General features: G+C 46.6%; 1 protein-coding gene across 14 annotated transcripts in view; it reads left to right on the plus strand.

Annotated features, from left to right (window-relative positions):
• The window catches only part of STK32B (serine/threonine kinase 32B), a 400190-nt gene that overhangs the window by 330166 nt on the left and 50359 nt on the right, over positions 1-19665 (plus strand). For 13 of the 14 annotated variants that reach the window (XR_006217092.1, XM_042984951.1, XM_042984953.1 and 10 more), the window contains one exon: positions 10595-10684. The exons of the other annotated variant lie outside the window; for it this stretch is intronic. Coding sequence is in view for 12 of the 13 variants with exons in the window: in XM_042984951.1 (XP_042840885.1) it covers positions 10595-10684 (90 nt within the window). In the remaining variant the exon portion in view is untranslated. The remainder of the gene's footprint in view (positions 1-10594; positions 10685-19665) is intronic. 14 annotated transcript variants of the gene reach the window in all.

Raw genomic sequence — 19665 nt, forward strand, 5'->3', positions numbered from 1 at the left:
AGAAAGAAAGAAAAAAAGAAAGAGAAAGAAAGAAAGAAAAGGAAGGGAGGGAGGGAGGAAGGAAGGAAAAGAAAGGCTGCTAAATGTCAGGAGATCATCGCCAGCCTGGTCCTACAGAGTCTTACAGAGCAGATCACAGCTGGAAAAGCACTATGAAAACCTCCCTATGAATGGTGTTCGTTGTAATTAATTTATGTGATTGCATGAAATTACATGCCCAGCCAGAGTGTGGAAGGAGAGTGTGTTGGCCAAGTAGCCTTGGCTACCCTGCAGGGACTCACCCAGAAACCTGGTGGCTGGAGAGAAAAGAAGAAACAGAACCATGGAGAACCCCTCCCACAGAAGCCTTGGGGGAGGTGGATTCCCTGGGGCATCAGATGAACCAGGCTGCAAATGCCGGGGAAGGCTTTACGAAGTCCCAGTCTATCCTGGGGGAAGTCCCTGAACTGGTCGGGGCGTGAGAGGGCCCCACATCTCCGCCACGGGCTCAGGAAATCCCAGAAGGCTGTTGGCTGCGCACAGCGGGGCCTGGAGCACACAGAAGGTTCTATGGCCCTGAATCCCCGCCCCATGACCAAGACACGGGAGGAGGTCAAATCAAAGAAGAAGAAAACCACACTTTCTTCTCATCAGGCAGACATGCTCTGAAACAGTCAGTCTTCCTGCTGCCGTCAGCCAGATGGAGCCTGGATAAGCTCGTGCCCTGGGATTTGATTTGGTTTCTTTTTCTCCCTTTCTTTCTTCTGTTGTCCTGCAGTAAGTCCGCTATGATCTCCGTGAAGATAAGGAGGAGGGGAGAGCGTGCGGGGTGTGTGATCCCAAGCGAAAGGTCAGGGCCAGCGTTATGTCACAGTGACATCTCAGAAGCACAGTTATGATTAGCAGGTGCACCGGAGCCTGCCCTGGGGAGGGGGCTGCAGCCCACGGCCGTGGCTTCATCCAGCGGCTTCTGTTCCACAGCCCCAGTCTGGCCTCTGCTCAGGCATGATGTAGACCTTGCAAACCAGCGAAGGAAGAGACATGTTCACAAGAGACTTTGCTCCAAATCCAAGTCTCATGAAAGGGAAACGGGGGGAGGTGGGGGGTAATGTGGAAGGTGGTCCCCTCTTGTGGACTGGACTGCCTTCCATTGTCACTCCAGGTCTAGCTCCCCCTGGTGGGCACTGCCTTAACACCCACTCCCGGGAATTCACAGGGAGGTGTGACGTCCAGGAGACAGATCTAGAGAGAAGTCACTGTGCTCCCAGACACAGCCTGCCATTCGGGGGTTGACTGTCCCCTCTGAGCAGCACCCCCAGGCGTGGGCTCATAGGTCCCAGTGAGATGAATGTGCTGCCCGGGTGCATTTGGTTAATACCCACGTGGGGTCACTTCCATTATAGGGGCCGAGAGGGGAGAAGGGAAGCAAGGGGCATGGCGGAACAGAAGTAGAAGTTTGTGCAGTGTAGCTGCGGAGGGGGTAAATGAAAATGCAGGGCATTTCACGAAGACTTTGGGTGGCTTTCCCCGGAACGGATCGGGAAGGTGCCAGAGCCGGCTTGCGAAGCGATAGTCATGGCACTGGTAACGCTCAGGTGACTCTGGGTGGTGACAAGGCAATTATGGCCCCAGTGAGGGACTGTGGGTGGGACGTCAGCACCGCTGACCATCCCCACCCCTAAGTTCACGACACAGATAACCGACATTGGGGTTTCAAGCCCCTCCCCGAGACATGCAGGCAGGGTGCGGGCCATAAACAGTTGCTGAAGGAATAAAGAAATGAGTGAGACTTGAAAGTGGCTTGAAAGTCACATGGCTGTTGTGTGTTTTTATACTCAGAAAATAGCCCCGGTTACAACTCCTTATAGCACCAGCTCTGACATTAGCACTTGTGTTTACGGAAGTCACGGAGGGGGTGGCTGGTCCCACCAGCTGAGGTCAGGCTGAGAAAGTGACATTACTACAGTCATAGCAGCCAAAAGTTGACATGGAATTTCATCTACTCCTGTAAATATCACTCTAGGCAGTAAGTGGGGGGAAGGGAACAGGATTTACTTACCGTATCTCTTTCATTCAGTCTCTCATTTGGTCAGTCAGTCAGTCAGCAAACACTTGATGGGTTCCTTTCCCAGGACAGCCCTTTGCTAAGGTACTGGGGGCGGAGATGAACAAGGCAGGATTCCTGGCCTCAAGGGGGCGGACAAAGTGACAGATACGGTGTGGTGGATGCTAGGATGGACGTGACATTGGAGGGCCGTGGAGGACCGGGGGGAGAGGCCTGAATCCGTCTGCTATGGACGGAATGCTGTGCCCCCCGCCCCCTGCTTAGAATTCATATGTTGAAGCCTTAACCCCAATGTGATGATACTCAGAGCTGGGGCCTTTGGAAGGTAACTGGATCTGGATGAGGTCATGAGGTTGGAGCCACCACCATGGGATCGGTGCCCTTATAAAGGGAGGAAGAGGACAGAGCTGTGCCTCTCCACCATGTGAGGTTACAGCAGGAAAGCAGCCATACAAACCAGGAAGAGGGCCGTCACCCTCGCCTCAGATTTCCAGCCTCCAGGACTGTGGGAAATAAATGTTTGATGTTTCAGCCCACCCCCCACCCCCACCAGCCTATGATATTCTCATAGCAACCTGAGCAGACAAGACACAGTCAGAGATGCCACCCCCTGTGGTAGTGAGCTTCCTGCTGGTGGAAGGATACAAGCAGAGGGTAGATGCAAAGTCTCGGGGCAGGTTTTGAAGGATGAATGGAAGTCTGCCAGGCAGAGGAGAGGGCCGAGCATTCCAATGGTGTCAAATGTGTGAGCTCCCTTGCATTCAGAGAAAGGAGGGAACCTTGGCTGCAGCATGGCTGCTGATTGTTGCTGCCACCATTAAAACTTTGCTAATGGGCCTCACACAACATCTTGAGCTCCTTCTCTTGCTGAGTTTTGAATGTTTTCGATTTATGGAAAGCAAATAGCCTGAAACTCAGTTCATATTTGCCAAGTTTCTCGTAAATTTCCATTCTCCTGGGAAGGAACCCATAGGAGACCTCATATGGCACTAATTTTCACTTTCCCACATCTTTACTCGTTTGTTAAAGGAAGCCCAGTAGGGAGTTACAGCTCATCAATTAGCACTGTTGGGGGCGGGGGGGAGGGACCAGAAAGTGGAATTTGCTGTCTGTCGCACCTGCTGTGCGTGAGTCCCAGGTGAACCCCAGCAGGCCTGCCCAGAGCCCTCTCCCGCCCCGCCCCTGCAGAGGGCTGTCTGGTGCAGCTCTGCGGGGGGCAGCGGGGGGCAGAGGGAAACGCTCACCGACCAGGATGAGGCCTGAGACCAAGTCCAGCTTCCTCCCAGATCAGCTGTGTGACCTTGCACAGCACACTGGCCTCTGGGACTTAAGGTTACTCTCCTGTTAAAAAATGAGGGTAGTCAGACCTTCCTGACAAGCGTACTTCAAGGCTTACCGTGAGGTTTGGCACCAAGTCTGTTCCAGTCACGCGACCCTAAAAACCAGTGGCTCAAACTAGACAGGCTGCATTTTTCTCTTCCCCACTTTGGTGCTTGGCCCCATGTCCATTCACAGCAAAGCGATGTTCAAAAGTGAGTTGGATATGTGGCTCCTTCTCAAAACTCCCTCACTTGGAGTAAAAGCCACTGTCGTCTCCCCGGCCCTGGAGTCTTGCACAGTCTGCCCCACCCTGCCCTGTCTGAGCTCCTGTCCCCCTTTCTCTCTCTGGCGTCCTCGCTGGCCCCTCGGAGGGGTCTGTACGTGTCTCAGCTTCTGCCAACTACGGTCTTCCCCTGATGGTCCAATGGCTTGCTTCCCCCTCAACCCCTGTCTTCTGGCCTTGTTCAAATGTCACGTTCTCAGTCCCTAACTGCTCTGTTTAGTGCTTACAGCTACCCCATGATGTACTTACTAATATTAGTTCCACTCACCAGATGAGGGACTGGAAGCTTCCAGAGTGAAATAACTTGCCCGAATCTCATAAGTGGCTGTGTCAACCATGATGCCCAGCCAGTCATGTATGGCAAAGAGGAACTCAAATAGTCCCAAGCAATGAAGAGTGTTTTTCAGCTTATACAGCTGAAATCCAGTGGAATGAGGCTTCAGGCAGGGTTTGATCAGGCTCTGGCACCATTTCTCATCTATGCTTGCAGCTCTACCTTCTCCATGGGTAGGCTTCATCTTCAGACTACCTTTCTCTATGGTAGCAAATGGCTTTTAACAGTTCTGGGGGTCCTATCCCCACCTTACACTGGCCAAAGACAGAATATTACTTTAGGTACCTCCTGAAAAAAAAAAAAGAACTGAAAAGTTTTCATTTCTTGAACTCCCTGGAAAATTATCTCCCCAGTTTTTAGGTCATGTGCATAATCCTGAGTCAAATGCTAAAGTGGAGGGTAAGGTCAACTTGACCCAAAGCCAGATGTACCGGGACCAATAATTGCTAAGACAGGAGGTAGGAGTGACCACAAACAGCATATGCCTACCAAAGGAGCCCAACCACTGGTTCTTAGGCAACCCAACTCCCAAGGCTGTGTTCTTAACCACTCTGCTCCAAGCCTCTTAACAAGGGAAAGAATGCCATCATTGTGTGCAGATAATGTGCTTCTATGCCTACAAACACCAAGACTCCACTTCAAGAGCTATCATTAAGAGACAAATGAACTGCTTTCCCAAGACTATAAAATAAAAGTAAACAAAATGGAAGTTCTTTTTTCTCTCTGTTAGAAGTCCATGATGTTCAGAGGGGCGGAGCCTCCTTCTATCTTGTTCCTCATCTGTGTGGCAAAGGATGTTCTCCCAAACCCACATAATAGGCAAATGGAAGGGAGGTGGGAGGAAGGAGGGAATGAGAATTCTTTCAAAGGAGATATCCTGGAAGTTCAAATATCATTCTGCTCGCCACCCTTTGGCCAGAACCTGGTCCTGTAACCACAGCCAGCTGCAGGGGGGCTGGAAGTCAAGCCTTTAGCGGGGTAGCCCTGAACCCAGCTACCAATCCTAGTGCTGTCTGAGAAGGGAAGATGGGATTTTGAGAGGTAACCAAAGCTTTTGTGATGGAAGATTAACAGAGAAGCCAGTTGGAGATGAGGAAGCAAAACCCAGTAGCTTTTCATTCTACTGAAAACAGCCAGGGAGAAAAAGAAATGGAAAATATCCTTGTTCAAAAAAGTGACCAAAACTACGTAATATCTGTCTACAAGCGAATGTACCCAGGAATTTACAGAGCGTAAATGAAGAGAACACTCAACATATTTTGAAGGAATCAAGCAAGATCTGGATGAAAAGCCGGGCATGACCCTGGGTGGAAAAACAATGTGTCCACACTCCTCAAATGAATGTATACGTTAATGGAATTCCCGTCACACTTCATGGAGGGATTTCCTAAAACCGGGCACAACTCGTCTCAGAAGAATAAATGCCTGAGAGTCACTACAAAAACACTGGAAGGAAACATGAATGCAGGTGAGGCACTCCTATCGAATACTGTAACAGCCTACACATCTACTGTAATTAAACTGATCGAGTCCTGGCCCAGCGGTAAACAGTAGGTCAGTGGAACACAAGAGAGAATCCATAAGCCTATCTTTGTATATGTAGAACTTGATAGAAAATGAGGGTCACATTACAGGTTATTGGGGAAGGTGAAATATTTCAACAAATATTGGTGAGACAACTGACCATCCATTTGTAAGAAATAAAATTAGAATGTTATAACAAATTATTCTATATGATTGGGAGATTTTTTTAATGTTTATTTATTTATTTATTTAGAGAGAGCGCAAGTAGAGAAGGGATAGAGAGAGAGACACACACAGAATCCGAACCAGGCTCCAGGCTCCGAGCTGTCAGCACAGAGCCCGACGCGGGGCTCTAACTCACGGACCGCGAGATCATGACCTGAGCTGAAGTCAGACGCTCAACCGACTGAGCCACCCAGGCACCCCTGGAAGATTTCAACACAAAAGATCTAGAAGTATTCTAAGAAAATATAGAAGGTTGTACAAAATAATTGGGGGTGGAATAGGTTTCTGGAAAATTATAAGGACAATATACTCAAACTATAAAATTAACTTATTATTTAAATTTTTAAAACTTTCATGTGGCAAGAGGGACTGTCAGTAGAGTCTAAAGACAAACAACAAGCTAGGAGCAAATATTTGCAGTACACAGAGCACAGTGTAAATGTGTCTAAGAGACACAGCTCTTGTTGAAAATTGATTATCGGGGCCTGGATGGCTTAGCCGACTGAGCGTCCGACTCTCTGTCTCAGCTGGGGTCATGATCCCAGGATCATGCGATGGATGGAGTCCCACATCGGGCTCCATGCTGAGCGTGGAGCCTGCTTAAGATTCTCTCTCCCGATCTCACAGCTCGTGAGTTCGAGCCCCACATCAGGCTCTGTGCTGACGGCTCGGAGCCTGGAGTCTGCTTCGGAGTCTGTGTGGGTCTCTCTCTCTGCCCCTAACCCACTCTCATTCCGTCTCCGTCTCTCTCAAAAATAAACATTAAAAAAATTGTTTTGAAAGATTCTCTCTCCCTCTGCCCCTCTCCCTGCCTCTCTCTCAAAATATTTTCAAAAAAAATTTTTAAAAAGAAAACCATTCAGAATTCTAGACAGTTCCCAGGGAGTTGGTAACTGATCATGTGAGAAATGTTCAGTGTCAGAGCGCCCGGGCGGCTCAGTCAGTTAAGCATCCAACTTCAGATCGGGTCTTGATCTCACCATTCGGGAGTTCGAGCCCAGATGGGGCTCTCTGCTGTCCGTGCAGAGGCCTCTTCCGATCATCTGCCTCCCTCTCCCTCTGCCCCTCCCCTGCTCATGCTCTCCATCTCTCAGAAATAAATAAAAACATTAAAGGAAAAAAAACCTTAAAAAAATGTGCAGCCTCATCTGCAGTGAGATACTACTATTCCTTGCCATGTGATTTGCAACAAGTAAAATCATTGAGAACAGTGCTGGTAACAATGCACGGAAATACTCCCATATCCTGTTTAGAGTACCATAAATGACAACTTTAGAACATAATATGCAAACCCTTTGATCCTGCAGTCCCACTTGTGGAGATTTATCTAGTCAAATGAAAGTATCTGTATGTATGTAACGCTATGCTCAAGACCGCTAGGGCCGATACAGTCACAAGACAAACAAGTAAGCAACCCAAACTGCAAACCTATAGGGCGATTGGTGAATAAAATATGATGCAACCACACTATGGGATGCTTTGCAGCTATAGGGCCACAGTTTCTTATTTGAAACTCTTGGGGCCAGGTATGTTCTCGTATCTCGGAATTTTTCAGCTTAAAAATATATTTATGTTAAATAACATATACCTTAGTAATATGAAAAGAATATATGTCTAATAGATAAAAATACTTAAAAGCAACACATAGTATATATTATGTAACACCCCCATGGGGTTAAATGAATCACCAAGGGGGATCAAATATATTTGGTAATCAAATATATTAACATTTTATAGCAAAACATGAATATTCACCGTAAGTGGAATAAATAGAACTATGAAGGGAAGTTTCAGGTCAAAATTCCGGTGATTTCAGGTCAAATCACCAAAATTATTGGATTTCTTTCCAATGGAGAACAAGGGTAAGGCCGTTGAGGACAGACCTATGTACATAGACCTTTGAATGGAAAGATGTCATGATGCATGGCTAAATGCAAAAGTAACTTCTGGAACAGCCCATGGACTTTGATCTCATGACTGTAAGGACAAACCAATATGTGTGGAGACACGTATGCAGAAAAGGGAGAAAAGACAGAGAACCAGGTGACTCCGTGTGGTTACGAGCAGGGGTGGGGGAGCGGCTCAGATGCCCATTTACAGTCTTTGACTTATTCTAATCAGCTGGTGTCACTTTCATAATGCAAATACTAATATTTTTTAAAGAAAGGGAGAAGTGAAGGAAAACCAAATAAAAGCCATACTGGAGGGTTTCAGGGTCCTCTCCGTGTGGTGGCTCTGCATGGAAGCCTACAGGTGTGCGGGCAGAAATGACTGAGACCCTCCCGCGCCTCACTGTCAACAACGGGACTGTGGATTCGTTTGTTAGTATTAGAAATGGGCCTGGGAGGGGCACCTGGGTGGCTCAGTTGGTTGAGCGTCTGACTCTGGCTCAGTTCATGATCTCGCGGTTCGTGAGTTCGAGCCCCGCGTCAGGTTCTACACTGACAGCTTGGAGCCTGGAGCCTGCTTCTGATTCTGTGTCTCCCTCTCTCTGCCCCTTCCCTGCTTGTGCTCTTTCTCTCTGTCTCTGTCTCTGGCTGTCTCTCTCTCTTTAAAAAATAAATAAAACGTTAAAAAAAAAAAAAAAAAGAAACGGGGCCTGGGCAGGTGCGGGGGGCGGACTGGCCCTGGCTGCAGAAGGTGGGGTTTGAGCCACACCGAGGCAGGATAACACAGCTATGAGCAAACACATACGAGAAACCACCCAACGTGTGTGCCAGCCGCTGTAGCATTTTGCTTTTCTTAATCCCTGCCTCCTCCCAGCCGCTCTCTGGGATGGGTATTTTGCTGCCACCCTCCCCACTTTACAGACGAGGAAAATGAGGCCCAGGGACACTAAGTGCCTTGCCCAAGATCAGACAACTAATCACAGCCCAGCTGAGACCCAAAGCAAGTCAGTGTGGCTCAGAGTCTGTGCCCACCGCTAGGCCGCGCTGCCTCCCTGCGGGTAGGACGTGGCATGGACGCCAAGTCCAGCCCCAGAGGCTGCGGCAGCTGCATGTTCTAAGGATGCCCCCTGGGTGGGCACATGCTGCGTCCGGCCTCAAGGGGTTCCCAGCAAGGGCCTGGCTAGATGACTTAAGCTTCACCCACAAGCACCCGAAGGGAACTGGACATCCTCACGGAGTACCCGGCTGCCGCATCCCACCCAGGAGCTCTGGACACAGCGTCTGGCAGAAGCCTGCCCACACATCAGGGCTGGCAGCTAAGCCTGAGATTGGGGATTTGCACGTGAACCCACTGGTGCTCTCTCTGTCCACTGCGTCCGATGCTATCAGGCACGCGTCTCGAGTGAGCCTCATGGCACCTGCTCTGGCGGGTGTCTGTGCACCTCCTGGGGGTTCCCTCCAGGCCCTCCCAGCAGTTTTCTGTACGCAAGCCACTTGGGTGTTTAAGTCCCAGCATCCCGAACACAGCTTTCAGGTGTGCAAATCCAACCATTTTCACATGATGTGATGACAAACAGAGAAATGTGATTGCGTTTATATCTGGTATTCAGGGGTCTCAGGGTTGTCTCTGGCATGTACCAAGTTCCCCGGGAGGCCAGTACCAACTGTCAGAATGCTACTCTCTCCCTCTCACCCCCTTCCTTCCCTGCTTCTCTTCACCCCCTTTACCCCACATCTCCTGTCTCCTTCCTTCTCGGTCCTTCTTACTTCCTTCTCAGGCTTCTTAAACACTTACATATGGGTGCGCCCAGCCTCTGTGTCCCGTCTGCTGCCATTACTTTACGCTTGATGGAAGGTGGTCTCAAATCCCCAGCCGCCTCCCCACTGGATTCCTCAGGCCCCCACTGACCGTAGCAAACAGCAGAACGAGAGTGTCCTCTGGGCATGAAAACCCTCTCTCCACCCTTCTGTCCTCTCCATGGCCACTCAGCTTCCTGGGTGAGGGAGTCCAGACTGACCCCTTTCATTTATTTACCATGAGCTTTTACTCTGTGGGTCAGTGCCTCCAAACTTTTAATCCATAAACTTTTGCATCATGTCCTCATTAGATTTGTTTACTTAAAAGTAATATGCATGTATCACCAAAAACTGACATTGTCAAACTGGCAGAGGGGCGCCTGGATGGCTCAGTTGGTTGAGCGTCCAACTCTAGCTTTTGGCTCAGGTTGTGATGATCCCAGGGTCGTGGGATCGAGCCCTGCATCAGACTCCACACTGAGCGTGGAGCCTGGTTGAGATTCTCACTATCTCTCTCTCTCTCTCTCTCTCTCTCTAAACAAACAAACAAGAAAAAAAAACTTGCATATCACTGAGATATTTTTTGTGTGTATGTGTATATATACCTACACATTCAAATGGTATTAACTGTCTCCATGTTATTAATTAAATTCTCAAAACTTATTCATCTTACAGCTGAAAATTTATACCTTTGAACAAACTCTCCCTATTCCTCCCAACCCCAGACCCTGGCAACCACTTTCTATTCTCTGCTTCTGTGAGCTTTTTTTAATGTAGATTCCACACAGAAGTGATACATTCTGTATTTGTCTTTCTCAATCTGGCTTATTTCATTTAGCACGTGATATCCTCAGATCCATCCATGTTGTCAAAAAACGCCAGGATGTCCTCTCTTCTCATGGCTGAATGGTACTCCATTGTTTATACACACCACATCTTCTTTATCCTCGCAGCCATTGGTGGACCTTACATTGTCCTAAATTTGTCTAAGTTTGTCTACTGTGAATAATGCTGCCCAAACTAGACATTTTCAAAGTATCAGATAAAAATACTATTCTGTGTAGAAGTTCTAATATGTTCTTGTACCCACCATACAGCCCACAGCTTTAAGTAGACAAGGAAATAGCCCAGCTGTCTACAGCTCTTGCTAACTGGGGTTTCTGTTTCTCTATCTCCAGGACATGTTCACATCACAGACTTCAACATAGCGACGATCGTGAAAGGAGCAGAAAAGGCTTCCTCTATGGCTGGGACCAAGCCCTACATGGGTGAGTGTTCCAGGCCCCTTTGGGGTGTTGTAGGCCCAGTGCCTGAGGCATCAGCGTTCCTGTGCTTCACCCCCACCCCACCCCCACGCCTACCTGCCACCCCCACACCAGGCCCCATCCGCTCCCGGTAGGTGCCAGGCGCTCTCACACTTTTGTCTTTGCTGTCTTCCCTGCCAGGAAGACCTTCTCCTCCTGTGATTTCTAGAGGACTCCTACCCAGATAGAAAACCTTGCTTCAGGGAAAAAAAAAAAAAAAGGCAGACAAAACCATTTTTTTTCTTTTTTATTAATGTCCAGTGGTGTTGCCAAAATATAACTTTGGTATTGGTCATGTGGGGTCTATATTCTTAGGTACACAGTGTTTTTCCAACATGTTTTTTCAGGTTGGTTTTTCTTTAAGACCTTTGATGGAAGTATCATTTTTAGTAAGCATGCTATCTCCTTACTTTGTTTTCTCCAGGGACACCTACTGTCTGAATGTGGGGCCTTCACAAATCTTCAGTATTTTGTGATTTTCAAATATTTTGTATCTCTTCCTTTCTTTGTTTAAAACTTTCCTCATTTTTCTCTTTCTCCTTCTTTTAAAGATTATCTGTTGTGTTTATTTGCTTTGTGTGCTTTCTAGAAAAATATTTATTACAGAAGTAATTTTCCCTTTATTTCTACTTTTTTTCCTGAATTTTCTTGCCTGATTTCTGAGTTTTTTAAATTCCAATTTATGTTGTTCTTTCATGCCTTGCATAGTTTTCTTAATGTCTATATTAATTATTAATTCTTAGTGTCTATATTAGTTATTGATGATTGCGTAACAACGCAAGTCAAAACTTAGTGGCTTATATTATGTTCACGGATTGGAAGAATTACTACCGTTCAAATGTCCATACCACCCAAAGCAATCCACAGATTCAGTGCAATCCCTATCAAAATACCAATAGCGTTTTTAATAGAACTAGAAGAAATAATTCTAAAATTTGCAGGGAACTACAAAAGGCCCCTGAATAGTCAAAGCATTTGTGAAAAAGAAGAAGAAAGCTGGAAATATCACAGTCCCAGATTTCAAGCTATACTGCAAACTGCAGTAATCAAAACAGTATGGTACTGGCACAAAAACAGACACAGAGATCAATGGGATGGAATAGAGAGCCCAGGACTAAACTCACACATACACGGTTAATTAATCTATGACAAAGGAGGCAAGAATACACAATAGGAAGGTGACAGTCTCTTTAACAAATGGTGCTGGGAAGACTGGACAGCTATGTGCAAAAGAATGAAACCGGACCCCTTTCTTACATCATTCACAAAAATAAACTCAAACTGGGTGAAAGACCTAAATGTGAGACCTGAAACCATAAAACCCTTAGATGAGAGCACAGAGAAACACTGGCCATAACAACATTTTTTTGGATAGATCTTTTCAGGCAGTTAAACTATTGGAATTACATCAAAATAAAAAGCTTGTGCACAGTGAAGGAAACAATGAGCAAAATGAAAAGACAACCTGCAAAATGGGAGAAGAAATTTGCTAATGACATATCTAATGAAGGGTTTGTATCCAAGAACTTCTATTGTTGTATGATGATAATAATTCCATTAAAAATGGGCAGAAGGCATGAATAGACATTTTTTTCCAGAGGAGACATCCAGATGGCCAACAGGCACATGGAAACATGCTCATCATCACTCATCATCAGGGAAGTGCAAGTCAAAAGCACAATGTGATGTTACTTCATACCTGTCAGAATGGCTAGTAACAAAAAGACAAGAAATAACAAGTGTTGGTGAGGATGTGGGGAAGGAGTCCTCGTGCACTGTTGGTGGGAATGCAGACATGTGCAGCCGCTGTGGAAAACAGTATGGCATCTCCTCAAAAAAAATTAAAACTAGGACTACTATATGATCCAGTAATTCCAGTACTGGATGTTTACCCAAAGAAAACAAAAACACTAATTCAGAAACATATAGGCTCCCTTCCTGGATTGTGACATTATTTACGATAGCCAAGATACAGAGGCAACCTAAGCGTCCATCGATGGATGAATGGATAAAGAAGATGTGTATATACACAATGGAGTATTACTCAGTCATAAAAAAGAATAAGATCTCACCATTTGCAACCACATGGATGAGCCTAGAGGGTATTATGCTAAGTGAAATATAGAAAGACAAAGACCATATGGTCTCATTCATATGTATAATCTAAAACACAAAACAAATAAACAAGCAAAAAAACAAAAGGCAGAAACAGACCCATCATTCAGAGAACAAGCTGATGGTTACCAGAGGGGGAGGTAGATGGGGGGAGGGGGAAATGGGGGAATGGGAGGGGGAGGCACACACTTCTACTTAGGGAAGAAATGAGTCACATGATGAAGGGCACAGCATAGGGAACATAGTCGATGGCACTTTCGTAGCGTTGTATGGTGACAGGTGGTAGCTACACTCGTGGTGAGCACAGCATAACGTGTATAGCGTTGTGGAATCACCTGAAACTCATGGGACACTGGGTGTCAACTATACTTCCATGAAAAACAAAGAAAGGAAGTTTTGAGATGACAAAAAATACGTTTGGAGAATGATAAATGAACATTGTTTTAAAATACACTTAGTGGCTTAGAAGAGTGACATCGTGCTGTGTCTCACAACCCACCATTTGCCTGAATGGTTCCTCTGCTGGCTTAGGCTGGGCTCACTCATCCACCGGTGGGGGGAGTCCACTGGGGGCGGAGCTCAGCTAGGACAGCTGAGTTCAATGAGTCTTTCTCTATGTGGTCTTGCATCACTGGGGGGACTGAGTGAGCTTGCTCACGTGGTGGCAGTGGTTTCCAGAAGGAGAACCCACTTCCCACATGCTTTCAAGCTTCTGCTTGTTTCACATTTCCTGACATCCAGTTGACCAAAGCAAGTCACATGACCACGACCAGAGACCATGTGGGAGGGGACTGCAGGGGGCATGGATACCAGAAGGGCTGACTCATTGGGTAACCATTAATGAAACAACCAATCACATCTTTTAATGCTTCTGAAATAGTAGGTCACGGTTTTCCTCTGTTTTGAGATGGAGGGTTGTGCATCTTTCTGATCCGTCATCATTGTTAAGTGAGTTATTCTGCTCTTTATTTTCTTTCCTCTTAGGATAACTTTGCATGGAATTTGACTTCGATACCTTTCTGTTTCTTTATTTTAATGTGAAATTAGTTTTCCTGAACTTTTGGATGATGATGTGGTTCAGGCTAACTTTTCTTTTCCTTCTTTCTTTTAATTAGATGTTTATTTATTGGGGCGCCTGGGTGGCTCAGTCGGTTAAGCATCCGACTTCAGGTCAGGTCATGCAAGATCTCACAGTTCATAGGTTCAAGCCCCACGTCGGGCTCTGTGCTGACAGCTCGGAGCCTGGAGTCTGCTTCGGATTCTGTGTCTCCCTCTCTCTCTGCCCCCCCCCCCCATCCTCTGTCTCTCTATGTCTCTCAGAAATAAATAAAAACATTTGAATTTTTTTTTATTTATTTTAAGAAAGACAGCACAAGCAGGACAGGGGCAGAGAGAGAGGAGAAAGAGAATCTTAAGCAGATTCCGTGCTCAGCACAGAGCCTGATGCAGGGCTCGATCCCATGACTCTGAGATCACCACCTGAGCCAATATCAAGAGTCAGACACTCAACCGACTGAGCCTCCCAGGTGCCCCCAGGGTAGCTCTTCTAATCGAACATCTTCTATTGTTTTCAAGAGTGTCCAAATCCACTGGGACTTGCTATCTGGGACTTCCTGATCTGTTCTTCCTCCCCACTTTGATCTGGAACATCTCTTTCTTTAGTCTGTGGGGGCCCCTGTCCCACTGAGCTTTTGATTCCACTTTCAACAGTTTCTCCTTGGGGCTCCTTCTAGAAGGGAGCTCCAGCTGGACGACAGACATTTGGGGTCCCAGACTGACCTGTCTCCACAGAGCACTGGACTGGACAGGCTCTTCCAGACTTTAGCCACTGTTCTCAAACTGGCCAGCTAGGCCTTCCAGGAAATTCTTGCAGGCTGTGTTGGCGCTCTCTGTTCTCTAGCCCGTCATATCCGGTCCTGTGTCTTCTCTGTTTCCCTCTGTTCAGAAATCACTACCACGGGAGTCTCGTCACTGATGCTGGTTTGTTTTCACGCACTTACACTTAGGGACTTGTGGGGAGACAACTTAGTTTTGTAGGAAGTGTCACGCATGGGTTTTGGCTTAGCTGTTCATCTGCTCTGTCAGTCCACATGCGTCAATGTGTAGAGATTGAAAACTATGTCATCACCTCCGAGAATTCACTACGTGTGTCGTTCATCTTTTATTTATTAAATAAGTGAAGTTTGGTCACAAATAATGGTAAAAATAGTCCTTCTTAGTATTTGCTACGTGCCCAGCCGTTGAGCTAAGTGCTTTCCATCCACAGTCTTATTTAATGTCACAAACAGGCACAATTATTCATTCCCATTTTAGAGCTGAGGAAAGACGTCGGTGATGAGAGTCAGACCCACGTCAGCGTGAACACCAGAAGGCATGCATTCAAGGGAGCCTGTTCACTTCAGATAGTCCCCTTGGGACGCTGAATCTTTACACCGATATGGCTTTCACTGTTGAAGGTCTTTCTGAAATCCCTTTCCAGAAGGTTCCAGAGCTGAGGCCAGTCTGTCCAAGGAGGCCACTGACTTAACAAATGGGTGGGAGAACAGGAGTGGGAGGGATGTTAAGGCTGCCTCCCAGGCTTCCGTCTTGCACAGTGAGGTAGACTATAGTGATGTCCTCTGTGTGGGAAGCACAACGGGGCCCACAGGTGTGTGGGGTTCCAGGAAATTGAGTTTGAAATTGAGGTGTCTGGGAAATGCTGTCCAGGCTCCTGGAGTGATGTGGACAGGATTGTGGACTGGGGAGTTACCAGCACTGAGATTCGGCAGAGCCGAGGCAGTGACAGGGTCCCCCAGGGAGGACGCAGAAGAGAAGAAGAGTGCCAAGCCTGAGGCCCAGGGGACACCATGCCAGGAGCAGCCAATAGAGCTGAAGGAGCCATCATCTCCAGAAGGGCAGTGAGGAGGCAGAAAGGACATAAGGAGAAATGTGTCCCATTTGGAGCTGCCTTCGTAACCCTGTAAGTTAGTTCTGACTTCCTTTAAGCTATTCCCCAAAAAGCAGACTGATCTCCAGGAGTGTAGACCGTAGGCCACAGGAGAAATTCAGGTTAGTGTTGTACCAGCCCTTTCTTCTCTGCCTCTGCTCCATTGCCATGCATAGCAGACTTTCCGGCACCTCCTCAGAGATGCCACCGGGCCTGCCCCAGCCTCATTCCCTGGCTGCCCAGTGATGTCCTGGCTCCCAGCCTCTGGGGAAGCAGACAAGTGGTGACCCAGCTGGCCACTCTCCACAGGGGCCCCACGTCCAAAAGGGAGAAGAAAACCAACACGTATTGTGACCCTGCTACATGTTTGTCATTGCAATTATCTATTTATTTTGAGAGAGAGCGAGCACAAGCAGGGGAGGGGCAGGGGTGGGGAGACAGAGAGAGAGAGACAGAGAGAGAGAGACAGAGAGAATCCCAAGCAGGCTCTGCACTGTCAGTGCGGAGCCCAATGCGGGGCTCGAACTCACAGACCGTGATATCGTGGCCTGAACCAAAACCAAGAGTTGGACGCTTAACCACCTGAGCCACCCTCAGAAGATCCATGTGAGGTTTCTACATTTCTCCATTGTATAGATGAGGAAGCTGAGGCCCAGGGAGGTTGATTCACCTACCCAGAGTTACACCGCTGGCAAGTCAAGGAGCCAGAATTTGAAGCCACGTCTGTTTGGATCCAAAGTCCGCACTTTTGCCACATACTAAGCTGCCTTTTGACCTGAAGTTCCTGCGTTGCAAAGCCGTATTTCTCAGACAAGACAAAAGTCTATTGTCCCAAGTGTACGTGGCATTCGGGGCTCCTGGTTTCCTTCTATTTAAAGGAGCTTCAGCCCTATGTTAATGAACACGTGAACAGGAGAGAGTTTTACGGGATTTAGCGGGCACAACTGATTTACCCAATGGATCTATTTTCAGACACCATGGGAGTTTACTGGGGAGGACGGGGTGAGGGAGAGCTCTCTCAATAAATTCAAACCCTACAGTTCCCACGGCTGTAAACTCCTGAGGTCAAGTGGCAGCTTGGTCGATTTTGTTCACTTGTGTGATTCAGTTCAAAGGCCCAATAACAAGCTCCCAGAATGTTCCAAACACAGATTCAGAGAACAGGCTGATGAGTAAGCTCCCAGAGGTTGCTCATGAAGGATGATCCTGGAAGAGGCATTTGCATGGAACTGAATTTTCATTAATTAAAAGAGCAGATGGCACTCACAATCAGAGAAAAATAGAAATCTCTCTGAAATGTGCCAGATTAGAAGTCAGAAATGTTCCAGCGGCCGCCCAGGGCTTCAGAGTTTATTCATCTGTGGTGAAATGAAGAGTCAAGTGTTCATTCAGCGAATATTTACAGAACATTTAGGAGATGAAGGGCTCAGAGATGAGTGATGTTCTCTGGGGCCTCAGAGGCTCCCCAGCTAGTGGGGCAGACAGACGCGTGGGCACAGGTGTAAACAGGACCCTGTCAAGACAGATTCCTGGAGAAGGTGACAATCTGAGTTAGACTCTGAGGGTGCGCTCTGAGTTTGCCTGTTCGGTAAGGACAAGGAGAGGCCATTTCAGGCAGGGGCAACAGCCAGGGCAAAGGCACAGAGGAGGCAACAGCATGGTGTAGGGGGGAAATATGCAGTTTTATTTCTTTTATAGCTTATGGAAAAAGACGGGGTGGGGTGGGAACCAAGATGAGGGTCTTGAGTTGACAGTACTTAGGCCAAAGATGAGGGTCTTGAATGCCATGGTAGGGACTGCAGAACGAGCTGAAAGCCAGGAGTGGGCCCAGGTGAAGTGTGGCCTCAGCGTGGGGCAGTCTGGGTGTCTCACACTCGTGGCCGATCTCGTTACCCAACATATGCATGTTAACATGCTCAACATGGCGAGTCCTCAAGAAGTGTTGGCCGCCAGACCAACTGATGGTTTCCTCATCTGAGAGATGGGGTGGATGGTTCGCAATCTGCCTTAGCAAGTTGTCTGTGAAGATTTCGTGCCATGGCTGTAGAAGGCACGTAACGTAATGCCTGACAAACGCTAGATGCAGACAACTGGTAGCTGGTAGTGTTATTGTTATTATTTCCATTATTTCTATCATTATTGTTTAGATGGTTGATTATTTGGTATCAGCTTAGCATTGGGAATCCAGAGCCTGGATTGGGAATCCCCTTGCCTTACGGAGCTCACAGTCTAGCAGGGAAAATGGACCCTAAACAGCTCCGGGTTCACGATCAGAGCAGGGTTGGCTGGAGGACGCTGGGTGCACGGGGGGACGAGTGCCGGCACTCACCAAATGTTAGTTCCCTTCCCCAGGAGGCTGCAGTGAGCAGACAAGGGTGGCTTTGGAGCCATCATGATGATGGGAGTATGTTTCTTGTTGAAATGATTGAGGCTAGTGAAGTTTGCGGACTCTTGTGTCAGAGGGAGTAACAGAGCCAGCATTCAGACCCAGGCCAATGCTCCAGTGCCCAGTGTCTTTCCTGAGAACCTGTCATTCATTCATTCATCCATCCACCCATCCATCCATCCACCCATCCATCCATACATACATCCACCCATCCATCCATACATCCACCCATCCATCCATCCATCCATCCATCCATCCATCCATCCAACAGAAATCTATTGAGCACTTTCTGTGTGCCAAATAGTGTTCTATGGCTCCAAAATACATCTGAGAACAAACAGATAATTTTCCTGCATGCATTGGCTTGGCTATTTGTAAGGCAGATAATCACTTTAAAAATCATCAACCTGATAAATCTGTAGTTCGAGATGCTTACTTTTGAGTAACAATTTTCATGCAGGAAAATACACTCTTTTAATGTACAGTTCTGTGAATTTGGACACAGACAGTCATATAAGCACCACCGCAAGAGAGTCTAGAACAGTTCCATCACTCCCAAAATTCCCTCATCCCAGTCCCTGGCAACCAGTGATCAGTTTGGACTATTCCAGAAAGTCATAGAAACGGAGTCGTATTGTCTATAGCCTTTCGAATCTGTTTTGTTTTCCTTTTTTTTTTTTTCACTTTAAATGATGTATTCAAGATTTATCCATGTATCAATAGCTTTCCTTTTGATTGCTAAGTAGAACACCACTGGATGAATATACGTGATTACTTCATTCACCAGCTGAAGGACTTTTGAATTGTTTCCAGTTTTACATAATTATGTATAAAGCCACTGTAAACAATGGCATTCAGGTTTTTATATGAACTTAAGTTTCCACTTCTCTAGAATAATTAGCTGGAAGCAGGATTGCTGGGTCATATGGTAAGCGTATGTTGAACTTTCTGAGAAACTGGCAAGCTGTTTTCCGGGATGACTGGACCATTTTACATCCCACAAGCAATGTATGAGGGCTCCAGTTGCTCTAGATCCTCACCAGTGCTGGTTATCCTGTGGTTATTGTTGTCCTATTAATCATTCTATTACGGAGGTGGTAGTTCTAATTTACAATTCCCTAGTGACTAATGGTGTTTTACATATTTTCATTTGCTTATTTTCCACCTAGACACCTTCTGTTCAAATCATTTGGCCATGATTTGGCCATAGTGATTTTTCTTAATCAAGCTTTTTTGAGAATTCTTTATATATGCTGCATATTAGTCCTTTATTAGATATCAAGTTTTACAAAAATTTTGGACAGTCAGTAGCTTGTCTTTCTATCACCTTAATGGAATCTTTTTAGAAGCAGAGCTTTAAATTTTGATACAGTCCAATTTAAAAAAAAATGTGTTGATTGATTGTGTATTTGGTGTTGTATCTAAACATCTTTTCCTCACATGAGGTCACAGAGATTTTTTTTTCCCTTTGTTTTCTTGTAAACATGTTATACTTTTGGATTTTCTACTTAAAGCTAC

The sequence above is a fragment of the Panthera tigris genome, chromosome B1, assembly GCF_018350195.1.
Source record: "Panthera tigris isolate Pti1 chromosome B1, P.tigris_Pti1_mat1.1, whole genome shotgun sequence".
Classification (NCBI taxonomy): Eukaryota; Metazoa; Chordata; class Mammalia; order Carnivora; family Felidae; genus Panthera; species Panthera tigris.